The following is a 15,003-nucleotide window of genomic DNA, read 5'->3' on the forward strand; positions in this document are numbered from 1 at the left end:
AGGTTGGATTTAAACTCATGGATGGTGCAGTTAGGACAAATGATGCGTTCAATTGGAACTCGGAAATCTGATTTTCCAAGTACACAAATACGTAATCAGGATTAGCTGAAGTTGGAATTTCAACTTGGAAACTCGCAGCAAAGATAAGCTCACAATCCAAGATGGCCGCTTCGTGCATCAATGGTGGATAAGAAAGCTCAACATTACACTGTTATCAGACACTTAGTCTTATTTTTGCGTCATTAAATCATCCATAATGACAGTATTATGAAACCTGGAGAAACTTAAAGCTGCGTTCCAGTTTGGAGTTGGAATTGCAACAGTTTTGTTAGCTTGTGATGGTTTGCATGTCTATTAGCTTAGGGTTTTTTATTAGAGCCGACAGTCGGATTTTCTGAGTTGGCTATGTAATGACATCAGGAAAACACCCCTTATAGTTGTAATTACAAATTGGAAACAGACAGGGAACAATCCAAGATGGCCGCTCCGTGCATCGACAGAATATAAAAGCTGAACATTTCACTTAGTCTTGTTTTTTGTGTCATTAAAGCAGATATCAGCTTCACGGCCGTTTCGGCTAATGCTGCGTTCAAGGCAGGCTTTTGAAACCGTAAGTTACAGCTTCAAGTCACAACTACGACTTGGTAGCGTTCCAGGTAACCCGTAGCTCGTGTTTTTACCATCCTGTTGTCTGTGAAAGTTCCCTATAACGGCCACTCGTAACTTCCGACCCGTGAACTCGTACCAGATCGAACTGGTATGACTTCACAGGAAGGAAAAACACAAAGTACGAGTTTCTTTGAACGCACCATGAGTTAGCAGCCCCCGCCCTTGTCAGGCATCAATTGGTCCTCGTGCTACGTCACCACATTCACGCGCATCCCTTGGCTGCACACACAGCCCTTCATGCCGTTCTCTCTCCTCATTGGATAACACTTGTATCCCACAAGGAAAATTTTCTCCTCGGGTTACAGCAGAGCAGAGTGACGGAGAGACTCGTGTTTAGGCTGAAATACTTCATGTAAGTGATTGCTGACGGAAAATAGGACTATTTAGGACTTATATTAACAAAAACATTCCACTGATATCTGCTTTAAATAGGTTGTACCAACATTATTGTACAACATCTACCTGTAGACCTGTAGTTATTTTGCTTTCATGCACAAACTATCACGTAGCTGCTGTTGGCTAACAATGCCAACAACGTTAGCTAACATAACGGTTGCTTTTCTGACTTGTGCTCCAATAAGTGAACCACCTGAGCCCCAAATGTTGATCAATTTAAATGAAAAACGTGTTGTTTCATGTAGAAAAACAAGGTTATGAGGTAATTATTTGCATATTTATTTTACATCTAACAAAGAACATGATTTTATTTTCTCTCACATTATAAATAACATCTTTTTTTTTTCATTTTTAAATCCGTAAGTGCTGATTTCAGAGGGGAAACTGCAGTCCCAGCAGGAATCACTACAGTCCAGTCATTCTTTTAAGAAGCGTGTTCTGGTCCTGAGGGTTCATGGCCTCGTAGTTGTCCAGCTCCAGGGAGAAGGTGGCGTTGCCGGAGGTTAACGTTCGCAGGACGGTGGAATATCCCTTTATGAAGAAAAACACGTGTGATTATAATAGTAAAAAAAAAATCAATTCTCACTGCGAAAAATGAAACCAAAAAGCGACAAACAACATGTGTAGATATCGGAAGGTCGAGCTCACCATCATTTCGGCCAAGGGCACGGTCGCTAGCAGCACTTTGTTGTCATGGCGACTCTGGATGTCTCGGACGGTGCCTCGTCGTTGGGCCAAGTCCCCCAGCACCGAGCCGAGGTGTTCCTCCCCGACCGTCACCTCCAGGGACATCACGGGCTCCAGGACCTGACCCCCCGCCAGCCTCAGGGCCTACGTCCAGAGAAAACATCCAATAATAGGTCAGGCATGAATTCTTAAAGGGATAGTTCAACATTTTTGGCAAATTGGCCCATTGCCATAATCCCTATAGTCATAGCAGTAGGTTCGTTACCTTTAATTGTCGGTGCAAGCTGTTTTTAGAACGGCGGAGCAGAGCCGTGAGCTGCTCAGAGCTACGCTACGGAGGCTCATTATGGGATTTCTTGGTTTCCCTCATCAAACTCATCAAATACACAATCCAACAACTCCAAAACGCTCTGGTGGACAAGTTGTGACCTGCACATTCACCACGCTATGAGATAATAACACACCGTTACCAGACAGAGTTGTTTTAGAGGTGAATTCATGCAAAACCGCTGATGCACGTTACCATCGAGGGCAGTTTTTCATCAAGCAGTCTCTGTATTTCCCTCTAAAACAACTCTGTCTGGTAACGTTCTGTTATTATCTCATAGCGTGGTGAATGTGCAGGTCACAACTTGTCCACCAGAGCGTTGTGGAGTTGTTGGATTGTGTATTTGATGAGTTTGATGAGGGAAACCAAGAAATCCCAATTAGCCTCCGTAGCGTAGCTCTGAGCAGCTCGCGGCTCTGCTCCGCCGTTCTAAAAACAGCTTGCACCGACAATTAAAGGTAACGAACCTACTGCTATGACTATAGCGATTATGGCAATGGGCCAATTTGCCAAAATGTTGAACTTTCCCTTTAACGTTTACAGTTTAGGACCTGTGTTGTTTTTTCTTTTTACCTTCAGCATGCAGCGGGACACACAGGCGGACACCATGGCCGGCGACGTCCCTGGTTCCATGGAGACGCTCTGGATCAGTGTAGATACACTCTGTAGAGGGTAACCTAGCAACGGGCCTGACGATGTAAACAGACACCACTCAGTCTCTCAGTCCTTATACAAGACATCTCATTCCTGTGATTAGAGCTGCAAAAATGTATTAATCGAACAATAATCGATTATTAGATTAATCGTCAACTATTTTGATAATTTAATAATCAGTTTGAGTAGTTTTTTTAAAGAAAAAAAGTCAAATTTATCTGATTTCAGCTTCTTAAATGTGAATATTTCTGGTTTCTTTGTTCCTTTATGACAATAAACTTTGTCTCTCTTTGGTTTGTGGACAAAACAAGACATTTGAGGACGTCGTCTTGTGGTTTGGGAAACACTGATTGACATTTTTCAACATTTTTTAACATTTTATTGACCAAACAACTAATCGATTAATCGTTTAAATTGATAATGAAAATAATCGTTAGTTGCAGCCCTACTTGTGATATCTCAGTAGTGCAAACAAAACACATTTTTTCCCCACAAGGCACAAATTCATCACTTCAATGTTCTGCAAAAACAATAAAGCCAGTCTTGTCTTCATTTAACACTGTAACAGAGGAAGGGAGGGACTTCCTGTTTGATAGAGGCTGTAAATCTGCTTTTATTTTGAAATCATCATCTTGTTTCTTCTTCTGCCTGCTTTGTATTTATAATTCAGTGTTTGTGTGTGTGTTACCTTGAAGATATGAGCTGTTCACTCCATTCTCCACGGCCTCTTTCACTTCCTGTGGGATCTGCTCCCTGATTTCCTCTGTGAACGTTACTTCAGCGGAGACGTCCGCCGGTCCGACGCTCAGCTCCACCGTCACCACGTGTCTCCTCTCTCCGACGGTCCGGTCCAGTGTGTCTACAGGAGGAAAACCAATGGTTATTATGTCCTCATCAGTGGTGTAGTAGTCTATGTGATACTCAGGTACACTCAGTATACCCACTGAAAATGCATAAATATTTCAGTATACCCCCAGTACAACAGTCAGTGGTTCTCAAAGTGACAGGGTTGACAGGGTTCAAGGCGGCCCCCAACTCTTTCATGAAATGTTACCACTTTTTCCTAGAATTTTTTAACTTTTAACTAACCCTTTCAGAAATGTTATCACTTTTTTAATTAATTAATTTATTTTTTAGAAATTTTACCACTTTTCCTAGATTTTTTTGAGACATTTTTACCAGTTTCTTCTCAATTTTTCTTTTTGACTTGATATTATTTTTTTCAATAAATTTGACCCCTTTCCTATTGTTTGCCTCTTTTTTGAGAGAGAAATTTTTCTACATTTTTTTGCGAAATCTTAAAACTTTTTCACTTTTTCTAGAATTCTTTTGAGACATTTTACCAGTTTTTTCTCAATTTTTAAAATAACTTTTCCTTTTTTTTTTTTTTTTTAGAAATGTTAACACTTTTTTCTGAAAAATCTGAAACTTTTTATTTTAATATTATTATTATTATTTTTAAATCTTACAACTTTTTTCTAGAAATGTTTCAACTTTTTTTGAGAAATTGTACCACTTTTTTCCAGAAATTTCTCTATAATCTTTAAAAAAATGTACACCTAATTTAAACGTACATTGATTGTTTGTGTATTTCTGGTGTTTGCTTCAAAATTTTGTCCAATGGGGGTCTGTGGTCTAATTTGTGTCAATTTTGGGGTCCTTGATGTAAAAAAGTTTGAGAACCACCAGTGATACAACCTAAAAAGCAGTTTACCCACTAAAAGAAATTAGACTACACCACTGGTCCTCATCTTCCTCTCAGATGTGTGTTATTGTGTTGGTTGTACCTGTGGCCGAGGCGTCGTGGAGAACCGTCTCGCGGTACGCCACCTGCAGCGGTCCCAGGTGAGTCTCGATGCCGTACTCCCGTCTGATCCGATCGTGGATGATCTCGATGTGCAGCTCGCCCATCCCACACAGGACGGTCTAACACATAAGAATATTGAAACAATAACAAAACAGAAGAAGATCTAGTGGAGTAAAATTGAAAACTCAACCACACATATGTAGTTGCTGGACTTACATTCATTATTTAGGCATCACATAAATTATATTTAATATTATATCAGACCCCTATATGAGTGTATTGTTTTGTTTTTTTATGACGGAAATGAAACTGATACCATTGCTATTTTTTAAAGGGATAGTTCAACATTTTTGGCAAATTCACCCATTGCCATAATCCCTATAGTCATAGGAGTACGTTAATTACCTTTATTTGTCGGTGCATGTTGTTTTGAGAGAGAGGCGCAGAGACACGGTGCACAGTACTTTCGGTTTTCCCTAAATTCACACTCCAAAACGCTCTCGTTGATAAGTTGTGACCTGCACCACCCTATGAAATAATAACTTTTCCACGAGAGCGTTTTGGAGTTTTAATTTAGGGAAAACTGAAAGTACCGTGCACCGTGTCTCTGCACCTCTCTCTGAAAACAACATGCACCGACAAATAAAGGTAATTAACGTACTCCTATAACTATAGGGATTATGGAAAAATGTTGAATTATCACTTAAAGATGGCGCGGGATACCTTATTACCAATTACCGCCCAACTTTAGTCGACTTGTTTTATAATATGTAGCTCTGTTTGGATAAAACGTCCAGTGATGTGTTGTTGTTGTTACCTGTCCAGAATCGGGGTCGACTCTGACTTTAAGGCTGGGGTCTTCCCTCTGGAGGCAGTTCAGTGCGTTCTCCAGATCTTAAACAGAAAATAAAAAATAAAATAAGAACAGATAGAGACAGTTTTTGTGTAACCTAAAATCTCCTCTGTGTGCCACTGACCGGCCTGCTTGGCCATGGTGGGCGGCTCTATCGTGCAGAAGAAGACGGGGTCGGGGACCTCGACCCCTGAAAGCACCACGGTCGTCGAGTTTTCTTTGTTCTTCTTCCCCTCGGTCTGGGCCCGGCGTCCTGCAGCTGCTGCCGAGGCCTTGGAGGAAACGATGGTGTCGCCTGTGACTGTCTGCAGTCAAAGGAGGAAAAAGGAGAAAGTTGTTAAAGGAATAGTTCACCAAAAAATGCATCTGGAGACCCGGGAGGCCGGTTCGTAGTCCAACGAAAACTTTATATGAGAAAAATAGGGCCAGACACAAAAACGTCTATAAAACTACACAAAAACCATTTAATATTCCTCCACACTGCTCGTCCACGGCAATCCAAGTGTCCTGAAGGGATATAGTCCAGAGTTTACTCAAATTACGTCATTTAGGACATTTTTACAGCCTAAACAGTCCTGTATTGATTTTTTTTCTTCTTTTTAACCCCACCATCACCTTTTTCTTTCTTTCTTCCTCATTATTATTTTTTATCTTTTCTTTTCATTCTTCTTTTTTTTTTCATTTGAAGAAAATATCAGAAGGGATATAGTCCAGAGTTTACCCGAAACTACGTCATTTAGGCAAGTCCGGTCATCGCATCGCCTGAACGCGAGAGCGCACCCGAGGCAAATTCAATACAGGACTTTTTAGGCTGTAAAAATGTCCTAAATGACGTCGTTTCCAGTAAACTCTGGACTATCTCCCTTCAGGACACTTGGATTGCAGTGGACGAGCAGAGTGGAGGAATATTACAAGGTTTTTGTGTAGTTTTATGGACGTTTTTGTGTAGGCTCTCATATAAAGTTTTGGTTGGACTACGAACCGGCCTCCCGGGTCTCCAGATGCACTTTGAGAAATAAAAAACTACTCCGGAGTGTTCATCAGCATGAGGGTGAGTCACTAATGACTGAATTTCATTTTTTTGGTGAACTATTCCTTTAATATAGCAAATAAGGAATGAGTATGTGTCTGTGTGTGTCTGTGTGTGTGTGTGTGTGTGTGTGTGTGTGTGTGTGTGTGTGTGATGATGTACCTGCTTCAGTCCGACAGTCAGTGCAATGTTTCCTGCCGACATCGAGGGGATTTCTACGTGTTGGTCAGCGAACGGCACCAGAAGACGACTCATCCTCTCGCTGCAGATGACAGGGAGGTAAAAATAAAATAAAACAAAATATAAAACAAAACAAAGGTCAGTCAGTCACATGAAAAGATCTGCATCAAACCAGATCTGCAGAGGAGGAAGCGTGTACCGTCGTACGTACGTGTTGTTCCTGTTGATGTTGTGAACGGCCGTCTGAGCCTTCAGAGTCCCGGAGTAGATCCTGAGGAACACCAGCGGGCCGCGCTGCCGGTCGTGGAGAACCTTGAAGGCCAGAGCGCAAAGGTCGTCTTTGTACCAGCGCCTGTGGGACCAGAGTCCAAAACACAGGGACCAACATGTTTAAATACTGATGTTTCATATTAATAAAGGACAGTTCCAGCATTATTTAACCATTTACTATCACTGATTATTAACTGTTTTTTATCTTTGAGTTTCATTTTTCTTACTATTTTCAAATGTAAAATCAAAAATAGGGAAATTTATGTAGCATATTTATTCACATATTTGCATAGCACTTTCTGAAATCATGGTTTGCATAAATACATTTGTTATTAAGATTAAATTGTTGTATTTTATCCCATGTAAAAGATAATAAAAAAAACATAACTTAAACACTCATATCAAACAAGATTTTTTGTTGTTTTTGTTGTTTTTTATGGTTTTATATCCTAATGTTGTACTTTTTAACCTCCATACACCTTTTTCCTGTTCTGGGGCTTCATTATTTTTCTGCTTTTAAGGTATAATTTCAATTTTTTATTGCATTATACCTATTATTAGTCTGTAATTATTATGATTATTATGTTATAAAATCAGTCGAGCTCATTCACATCCATTAAAAGCTCACTCACACCAGGTCGTGGTGGGTGAACTTTAAAGGCCAGAGCGCAAAGGTCGTCTTTGTACCAGCGCCTGTACAAAATACATATATAAAAACACATTTACATACTGATATCATGTTAATAAAAGGACACTTCCAGCATTATTTAACTTCTCACTCATTTGTAATCTTCTTACCATTTATCACTAATTGTGAACAGTTTTTTTTTTTTTTTTTTTTTTGAGTCATTTTGAGTTTCATTTTTGGATCTTTTTCAAATGTAAAATGATAAGTAGAGTGCAGAGGTACTTGCACCAGAATGCAAATAGTAGAAAATACAATTTACTGTACTGTAATACAACTAATAATAATAAATAATGACAATGAGAAGAAGAACAATATAAACTTTATTATTTATATAGCACCTTCTAAAATTAGAGGTTGCATAAATGTTCATTTATTAGTCATTTTGCACCTTCTTTGCTATTAATATTCAACTGTTGCATTTTGTCAACACTTATATAACTCATGTTGAACTATCAAACAATATATCTGCTAATGACTTGCTTTTAATTAATTCAACCTCCACTGTTGTGTTTTATTTTTATGGTTTTATATTCTAATATTGCACCTTTTTTCTGTTTTGAGCTTCATTATTTTTCAGTTTAAACTGCTTTTAATGTGTAATTTCAGTTTTTTTTGTATTATACCTATTATAAGTTTGTAATTTTTATGATTATTATTATTTGTCTGAATGTTGCGCTCATTTATTATATCCATTAAAAGCTCACTCACACCAGGTCGTGGTGGCGTTCGTTGGGGGCGGGCAGGTAGGAGACGATGGCGTCGAGAAGAGGCTGAACACCTTTGTTCTTCAACGAGCTCCCACAGAGCACCGGGACGCCTCGACGGGCCAGAGTGACGCGGCGCACGGCCTCACGCAGCTGCAGACACATCAGGAACACGTCACTCACTCACTGTGTTGTGTTCACTGACCTCCAGGCTTCTACGCCGGTCGATCAGACTTCCTCTTACTCACTTTCACCGAAGGAACGGCGTCGAAATTATCACCGAAGTCTGTGAGCAGCAGTTCAGCAAACTCGTCGTCCAGGTCGGCGACCTGCGTGGGAACAGAGAAACACTCGCTGGAGAAACAACAAAACAAAACAAAACAAAACATCCAGGAGATCCGTGACCGTCTTAAAGGGATAGTTCACCCAAAATTCAAATTTCACTCATTATCTACTCACCCTCATGTCGACTAAGGGCTGGGAGAATTTACGGGGGGGTCCGCGCAGCAGTATTTGTCCATATAATGGTTGTGAATGGACACCACTTTTCTTTGTCCAAAAAGACACACCAAAAAACATCCAAATACCTCCATAATGCTCGTCTGTAATGTCCCTCTTTTATTGAAGCCCCGACATGAGAAATTGTTCCGAAAAAAATTAAATAAGTCTATATTTTAGGCTTGTTTGTAGCGGAAGCTCCCAGTGTCTTGGTTCACTGCTCTTCCTGTGTCAGCGCAATGACCGGCGGAACAATTTCTCATGTCGGGGCTTCAATACAAGAGGGACATTACAGACGAGCAGCATGGAGGTATTTGGATGTTTTTTGGTGTGTCTTTTTGGACGAAGAAAAGTGAGCATCATTCACAACCATTATATTAGGGCTGGGACGATACGCTTTTCTCCCGATTTGATTCTTCTACGATTTTTTGGATGGCGATTCGATTTAAATTGCGATTCTACGATATTGCCGATTCTCTCGATCTTTAGTCTGCATTTTTAACATTTATCTGCACACAAATACTGTAGGAGCCTATAAATTAACATACTCCATTATAAAGTGAACTTTATACCCTTATAACCCTGTTCAAAATCTGTACTCTCTGTATGTAAAAAAAGGCTAACAAATGTTATATATTTATATTTAATATATTATATTTATTTATTTATATCTATAAAAAATTCAAAAAAAAAAATTCAAAAAAACATTTTTTCCCCCGATTTTTGAAAAAAAAATCGATTTAAAAATCGTCAAAAAAGATATTGCGATACTTATGTGAATAGATTTTTTTCTCCCACCCCTACATTATATGGACAAATACTGCTGCGCGGACCCCCCCTGTAACTCAGAGAAGGCACGGAGGACTCTGAAACTTCTCCCAGCCCTTAGTCGACATGAGGGTGAGTAGATAATGAGTGAAATTTGAATTTGGGGTGAACTATCCCTTTAACAAGAGGACAACGTCGTCTACCTGTTCGATCAAAGCCGCCCGGGCCTCGTTCACCTCCTGCAGGAGTTCAGGCTCTTCATTCTGGTCCAGAGTTTTGCTTTCAAACGTTCGTCCACCGTCATCATCGTTTCCCATGGACCTCGGCTTCCAGGTCAGCTTCTGATTGGTTAACAGGTCGACCACGCCCGCGAAGCTCCGGCCGCTGCCGATGGGAATCTGCCAAACAAGAGTCAGGAGGATTTTTTCTTTTCTTTTCTTTCTTTCTTTCTTTCTTTCTTTCTTTCTTTCTTTCTTTCTTTCTTTCTTTATATTCTTTTCTTTTCTTTATTTTTTTATTTTTGTCTTATTCTTATTTCTCATTCATTTTCCTGCTCATATTTCTGTTGCTTCCTAGATTTTTATCATATAAACTGTAATTTTTGTAACTCTCTCTTTTTTTTTGTTTCCCCCATTTGTAAGCACGGATATCACGACCCTTAGCAAAAAGTAGTTTATTACTAAAGTGTACTACAAGTAAACTCATTTTATACTAAAACTGAGGCAGTATACTTGAACTTAAAATACCTATATACCTATAAAGTATACTTTTATAAACTTAAAATGTTCCAATTTAGTCCGAAGAAGTATTAAATTAGTAGGCCTAAACTTTCTAGTACTCTACAAGTACATGGTCCATAGTATACTTGCTATATTTATACTCAAGCATACTTAATAAAATGAACTTCAAGTACAGTATACTACTTTTTGCTAAGGGTAAGTTGACTACTAAATTGATATCGGCCTGTTTGTAGATTAGCTGGGGTGAGGAGAGCCTTGTCTGTGTGAGTGCGAGTGTGTGTGTATGCATAAGTCCTGTAATGTGTTTCATTGTATTTCTTTTTTCTTTTCTTTTTGACTTTGTATTATTGTATCATTTCGTGGAAGAACCCCCTCGAAAATGAGATGATTCATCTCAAGGGGCAATCCTGAATAAATAAATTCAAATTCAAATTTAAAAATAAAGAAATAAGACAACAATAAAAGCCACAAAAACATTAAGAACAAATATAAACCTTGATAATAATTAAAATATAAAAAATAAAGGTGAACAGATGAGCTGGCAACACGACTCTACAAGGTCTTTTCCATGTACTTTCTTTGTATTGTTTGTTTTTTTCTGCTGCATCACAAATTGCACTGTAAAAATATATACGTATATTTAAAGTGCTTATTTCAGTCGCCCATTAAAAAGTAATTGATTTAATAAGCTTTTGATTTAGTTTGATGTTTTTCTGAGGGCCTACCTGCAGGAGCACTGGGTTGGCTTTCAGCTTCTGTTTTATGCTCTCGATGGAAAAACTCAGGCTGATGGGGGGAAAAAAAAAGAAGAAGAAAAGTTTCCAGTTAGATTTTGGAATCAATTAAAGCAGATATCAGTGGAATGTTTTTGTTAATATAAGTCCTAAATAGTCCTATTTTCCGTCAGCAATCACTTACATGAAGTATTTCAGCCTAAACACGAGTCTCTCCGTCACTCTGCTCTGCTGTAACCCGAGGAGAAAATTTTCCTTGTGGGATACAAGTGTTATCCAATGAGGAGAGAGAACGGCATGAAGGGCTGTGTGTGCAGCCAAGGGATGCGCGTGAATGTGGTGACGTAGCACGAGGACCAATTGATGCCTGACAAGGGCGGGGGCTGCTAACTCATGGTGCGTTCAAAGAAACTCGTACTTTGTGTTTTTCCTTCCTGTGAAGTCATACCAGTTCGATCTGGTACGAGTTCACGGGTCGGAAGTTACGAGTGGCCGTTATAGGGAACTTTCACAGACAACAGGATGGTAAAAACACGAGCTACGGGTTACCTGGAACGCTACCAAGTCGTAGTTGTGACTTGAAGCTGTAACTTACGGTTTCAAAAGCCTGCCTTGAACGCAGCATTAGCCGAAACGGCCGTGAAGCTGATATCTGCTTTAAGGAGAAGAAAAGTTTACAGTGTCGTTATCGGACCGTTGAGTCACTCACTTCGCTGCAGGTTTGTCCATTTTATTCAGGAAACAAACACAGGGGATGTGATGCTTCTGGGCCTGTCTCCACACCGTCAGAGTCTGAGCCTGTTGGTGTTGGTTGTCAAGGCGACAGAAGACGCTGTGATCACAGTTGCATTTAATTTTTTTTTTTACTACACTTTCATTTGTTTATGATGAAAAGGAGAAGCTACGGTGGCCCTGAGAGCTCATACAAAGACAGAAATAGCAAACACAACTTCATCATCAGTGAGCAACACAACAACACACTGCAAAAACTCAAAATCTTTCTAAGAATATTTGTCTTATTTCTTGTCAAAATGTCTCATTTCTAGTCAAAACTTAACTCTTTTCACTTAAAATAAGAATCATCACCTAAAAATGATTGTGACTTGTTTTTAGATAATTTTCATTTGTTTCAAACAAATTTTCACTTGAAATAAGTAGAAAAATCAGCCAGTGAAAGCAAAGTTTTTTGTGCTTGTAATAAAAAAGAAAAACTTGCCCCACTATCAGATTTTTCTACTTATTTCAAGTGGAGAATATGCTTGAAAAAAGTAAAAAGTGTCTAAAAACAAGCTACTTTTTAAATGTGGTGAGTCTTATTTTAAGTATAATTAGATTTGTTTTGACTAGAAATTACATTTTGACTAGAAATAAGACAAATATTCTTGGTAAGATTTTGAGTTTTTGCAGTGCAGGAAGTGTATCTGGGACCAGTCTGGGAGCGCTTTCACTTCTGTTGTGTTGTGAGTTTTTACAGCAAATTGATGAGGTTGTTTTTCTGGATTTGTAGCATGTTTGTGTCTTTGCGTGTATATTTTCTTAAACTGCAGTGCACTGAGCCTTCAGGGCCACCGTAGGAAACAAGGTGGACTGACCTCAACGCCAGCGGAGGCATCAAACACCGCGACAGCTCCGTCGAGAACACGAAGCGCCCGCTCCACCTCCAGTGTGAAGTCAACATGTCCTGCAATCACACGCAAACACACACAAAAAGCAGGAAATAATACATATTTCATGAAAGGTTGATTTGTTTCGGATTTGTTTACAGAAACAAATCATCCTTTTCTCTTTTTCATTTTATACAGGCATGAATCAGCTACAACTCCACCCCCACTTGACACCGTATATCATTTATTACAGAGGTTTTTTCCAGGCGACAGCTACAACACTCATCATTGTGACCTGTACTCTAGAGTTGAATGGCCCTCGCTATCTAACAGGCGTATTAGACACTGGATTTTATTTATTTAAATCTCTCATTGGTCCCCAACCATCCTATATTAACTCTTTAGTATCTTTTAATGCAAGTCTCTATCATACACGACACTGCAGGTTTCCTCTGTTAACACTGAATTTGGAAAGTCCAGTTTTTCTTACTGTGCCACCTGCAACCTGGAACATTATGCAAAACCATCTGAAACTTACCACACTTTTATCATTAGGACAATTTAAATCCAAAACTGCATCTTATTTTGCCTCCAACTGCTCCTGTTTTTAACTCTAGACTTCTCTGTTTTCAATTTATCTTTGTAACTTTTAGTTTTTGGTATTTGGGATATGCTTACTGGGTATGTATGTTTCAAATGTTTTGTGTTTTGTCTCGGCTATATTGTAAATGAGGTTGCTCCTCAATATATTTCCGAGTTTAGATAAAGGTTATAATAATTATAATAATAATATATCTACCTGGCGTGTCTATGAGGTTTATCCTGTGGCTTTTCCAGTCAAACGTCACAGCTGCCGACTGTATGGTGATGCCTCGCTCCCTCTCCTGAGCCATAAAGTCTGTGACCGTGTCCCCGTCGTCCACGTCTTAAAAGCAGCAAACAGTGAGAAGGAAATTAATGAGCTGCAAGGCAGGAAAACAAAATGGTTTGTAAAGAATTATGACCCACACACACACACACACACACACCTCCCAGCGCCCGCGTGTAGCCGGAGTAATACAGCATCCTCTCTGTGGTCGTCGTCTTCCCCGCGTCGATGTGAGCCATGATGCCGATGTTTCGGATCCTGTGGACACAACACATGAGTCCACACAGAGCTGATATATTTATAATAACAGTATATATATATGTATATATATACTGTATAACTGCAGGATGTAGTTACTCACTTGGATATGTCAGGGTTGACGACGGCACGTAACGATTTAACGTAATCTACAACAGTGGAGATGAAGAACAACGATGATGATCTGACTGAATCTGTGACTTGCTGTGTTCAGGCGATAAATAAAGATTAATGCACAAGTGTTTGGCCAAAAATAAAACACGTGTTCAGTTTCGAAGATAAGTTGTTGGCCTTTAAAAAGATACCAATTTCATATCATATGATCTTCAAACAAACAGTTTTAGTTAATCTTACTTCTAATCCAAGATATGATCTGATATGTATGTTGTTGAAAAAATACAGGACATGTGAGCATGTATAAACATCTGGGGTTGTGGTTTCAACTAACTTAAACATTTACTATATGATGAAGACAATCTAATAAATACATAAATAAACATGTGTAACAGATAAACCAGTTAACGTGTAGTATTCTGTATGATTTATGACTGAATCCAATAATTGATTCGTTTCCTGTAGCTCTACTATATATAATAAATCAGCATGTAGTAATGAAAACAACGCACCAGGGAGGAGGCTGTAATGTCTCTTCACATGACAGCTCAGTCTGCACCTGCAGCTCTGCAGCCCTGCACCCAGTAAATACCTCCCCTGTGAAGGACAACGAGCCTGTTATGGCGTTAATATAACAAAATGTGACAAAACACTTTTAAAATGAATAATAGTAAAAGCTGTGACTCACCCAAACCATCCTGCTAAATGTGCCAAAGGCTCTAAAGTGCATCGTTTGTGTCTGTTTATCTCCTAAGCTTCATAGTGGAGGAGGAACATTAATTAAAAGACGCCTGGACGGAACTATATGTACTGGCTGCACCATAACAATGAGGATGAAGGAGACAGACAGACAGATTACTGAGGAATAATAAAGGCTGAAAGTATTTTTAAAAGGCTTTAAAATGTCCTACAAATTAAATCCATCTTTACCACTGTCAAAAAGTCACGCTCTCACGGCGTACAGCTCCAAAATACATTCACAGGAACAAGCGAGTGAGGCTTATTAGTTCCGCGCATGAAAACAAAATAGTCTCCGTAATATTTAGAAATGTATTTAATATTTAAAATAAATGTTTAAACTCATAAAATTAATTATATACCGAATTTATATTTTAATATGCCGTTTAATGTGTGGTTTATCCTTAAACTATTA

The 15,003-nt window shown here is 39.0% G+C and overlaps 1 protein-coding gene across 1 annotated transcript; it reads right to left on the reverse strand.

The window, feature by feature from the left end:
• Positions 1 to 1,353: 1,353 nt before the first annotated feature.
• Positions 1,354 to 14,798, reverse strand: gfm2 (GTP dependent ribosome recycling factor mitochondrial 2). Its single transcript, XM_083983125.1, has 20 exons — positions 14,539 to 14,798; positions 14,363 to 14,447; positions 13,840 to 13,885; positions 13,639 to 13,736; positions 13,410 to 13,535; positions 12,599 to 12,687; positions 11,716 to 11,804; positions 10,998 to 11,058; positions 9,736 to 9,930; positions 8,515 to 8,595; positions 8,271 to 8,419; positions 6,816 to 6,956; positions 6,587 to 6,686; positions 5,519 to 5,699; positions 5,359 to 5,435; positions 4,522 to 4,660; positions 3,423 to 3,593; positions 2,654 to 2,769; positions 1,714 to 1,896; positions 1,354 to 1,596 (listed from the first exon to the last, which is right to left on the reverse strand). Exons 1-20 carry the CDS (start codon positions 14,578 to 14,580, stop codon positions 1,471 to 1,473), a joined length of 2,295 nt encoding a protein of 764 aa, XP_083839251.1. The 5' UTR covers positions 14,581 to 14,798; the 3' UTR covers positions 1,354 to 1,470.
• Positions 14,799 to 15,003: the final 205 nt, after the last annotated feature.

This window comes from Trachurus trachurus (genome assembly GCF_905171665.1).
Source record: "Trachurus trachurus genome assembly, chromosome: 12".
Classification (NCBI taxonomy): domain Eukaryota; kingdom Metazoa; phylum Chordata; class Actinopteri; order Carangiformes; family Carangidae; genus Trachurus; species Trachurus trachurus.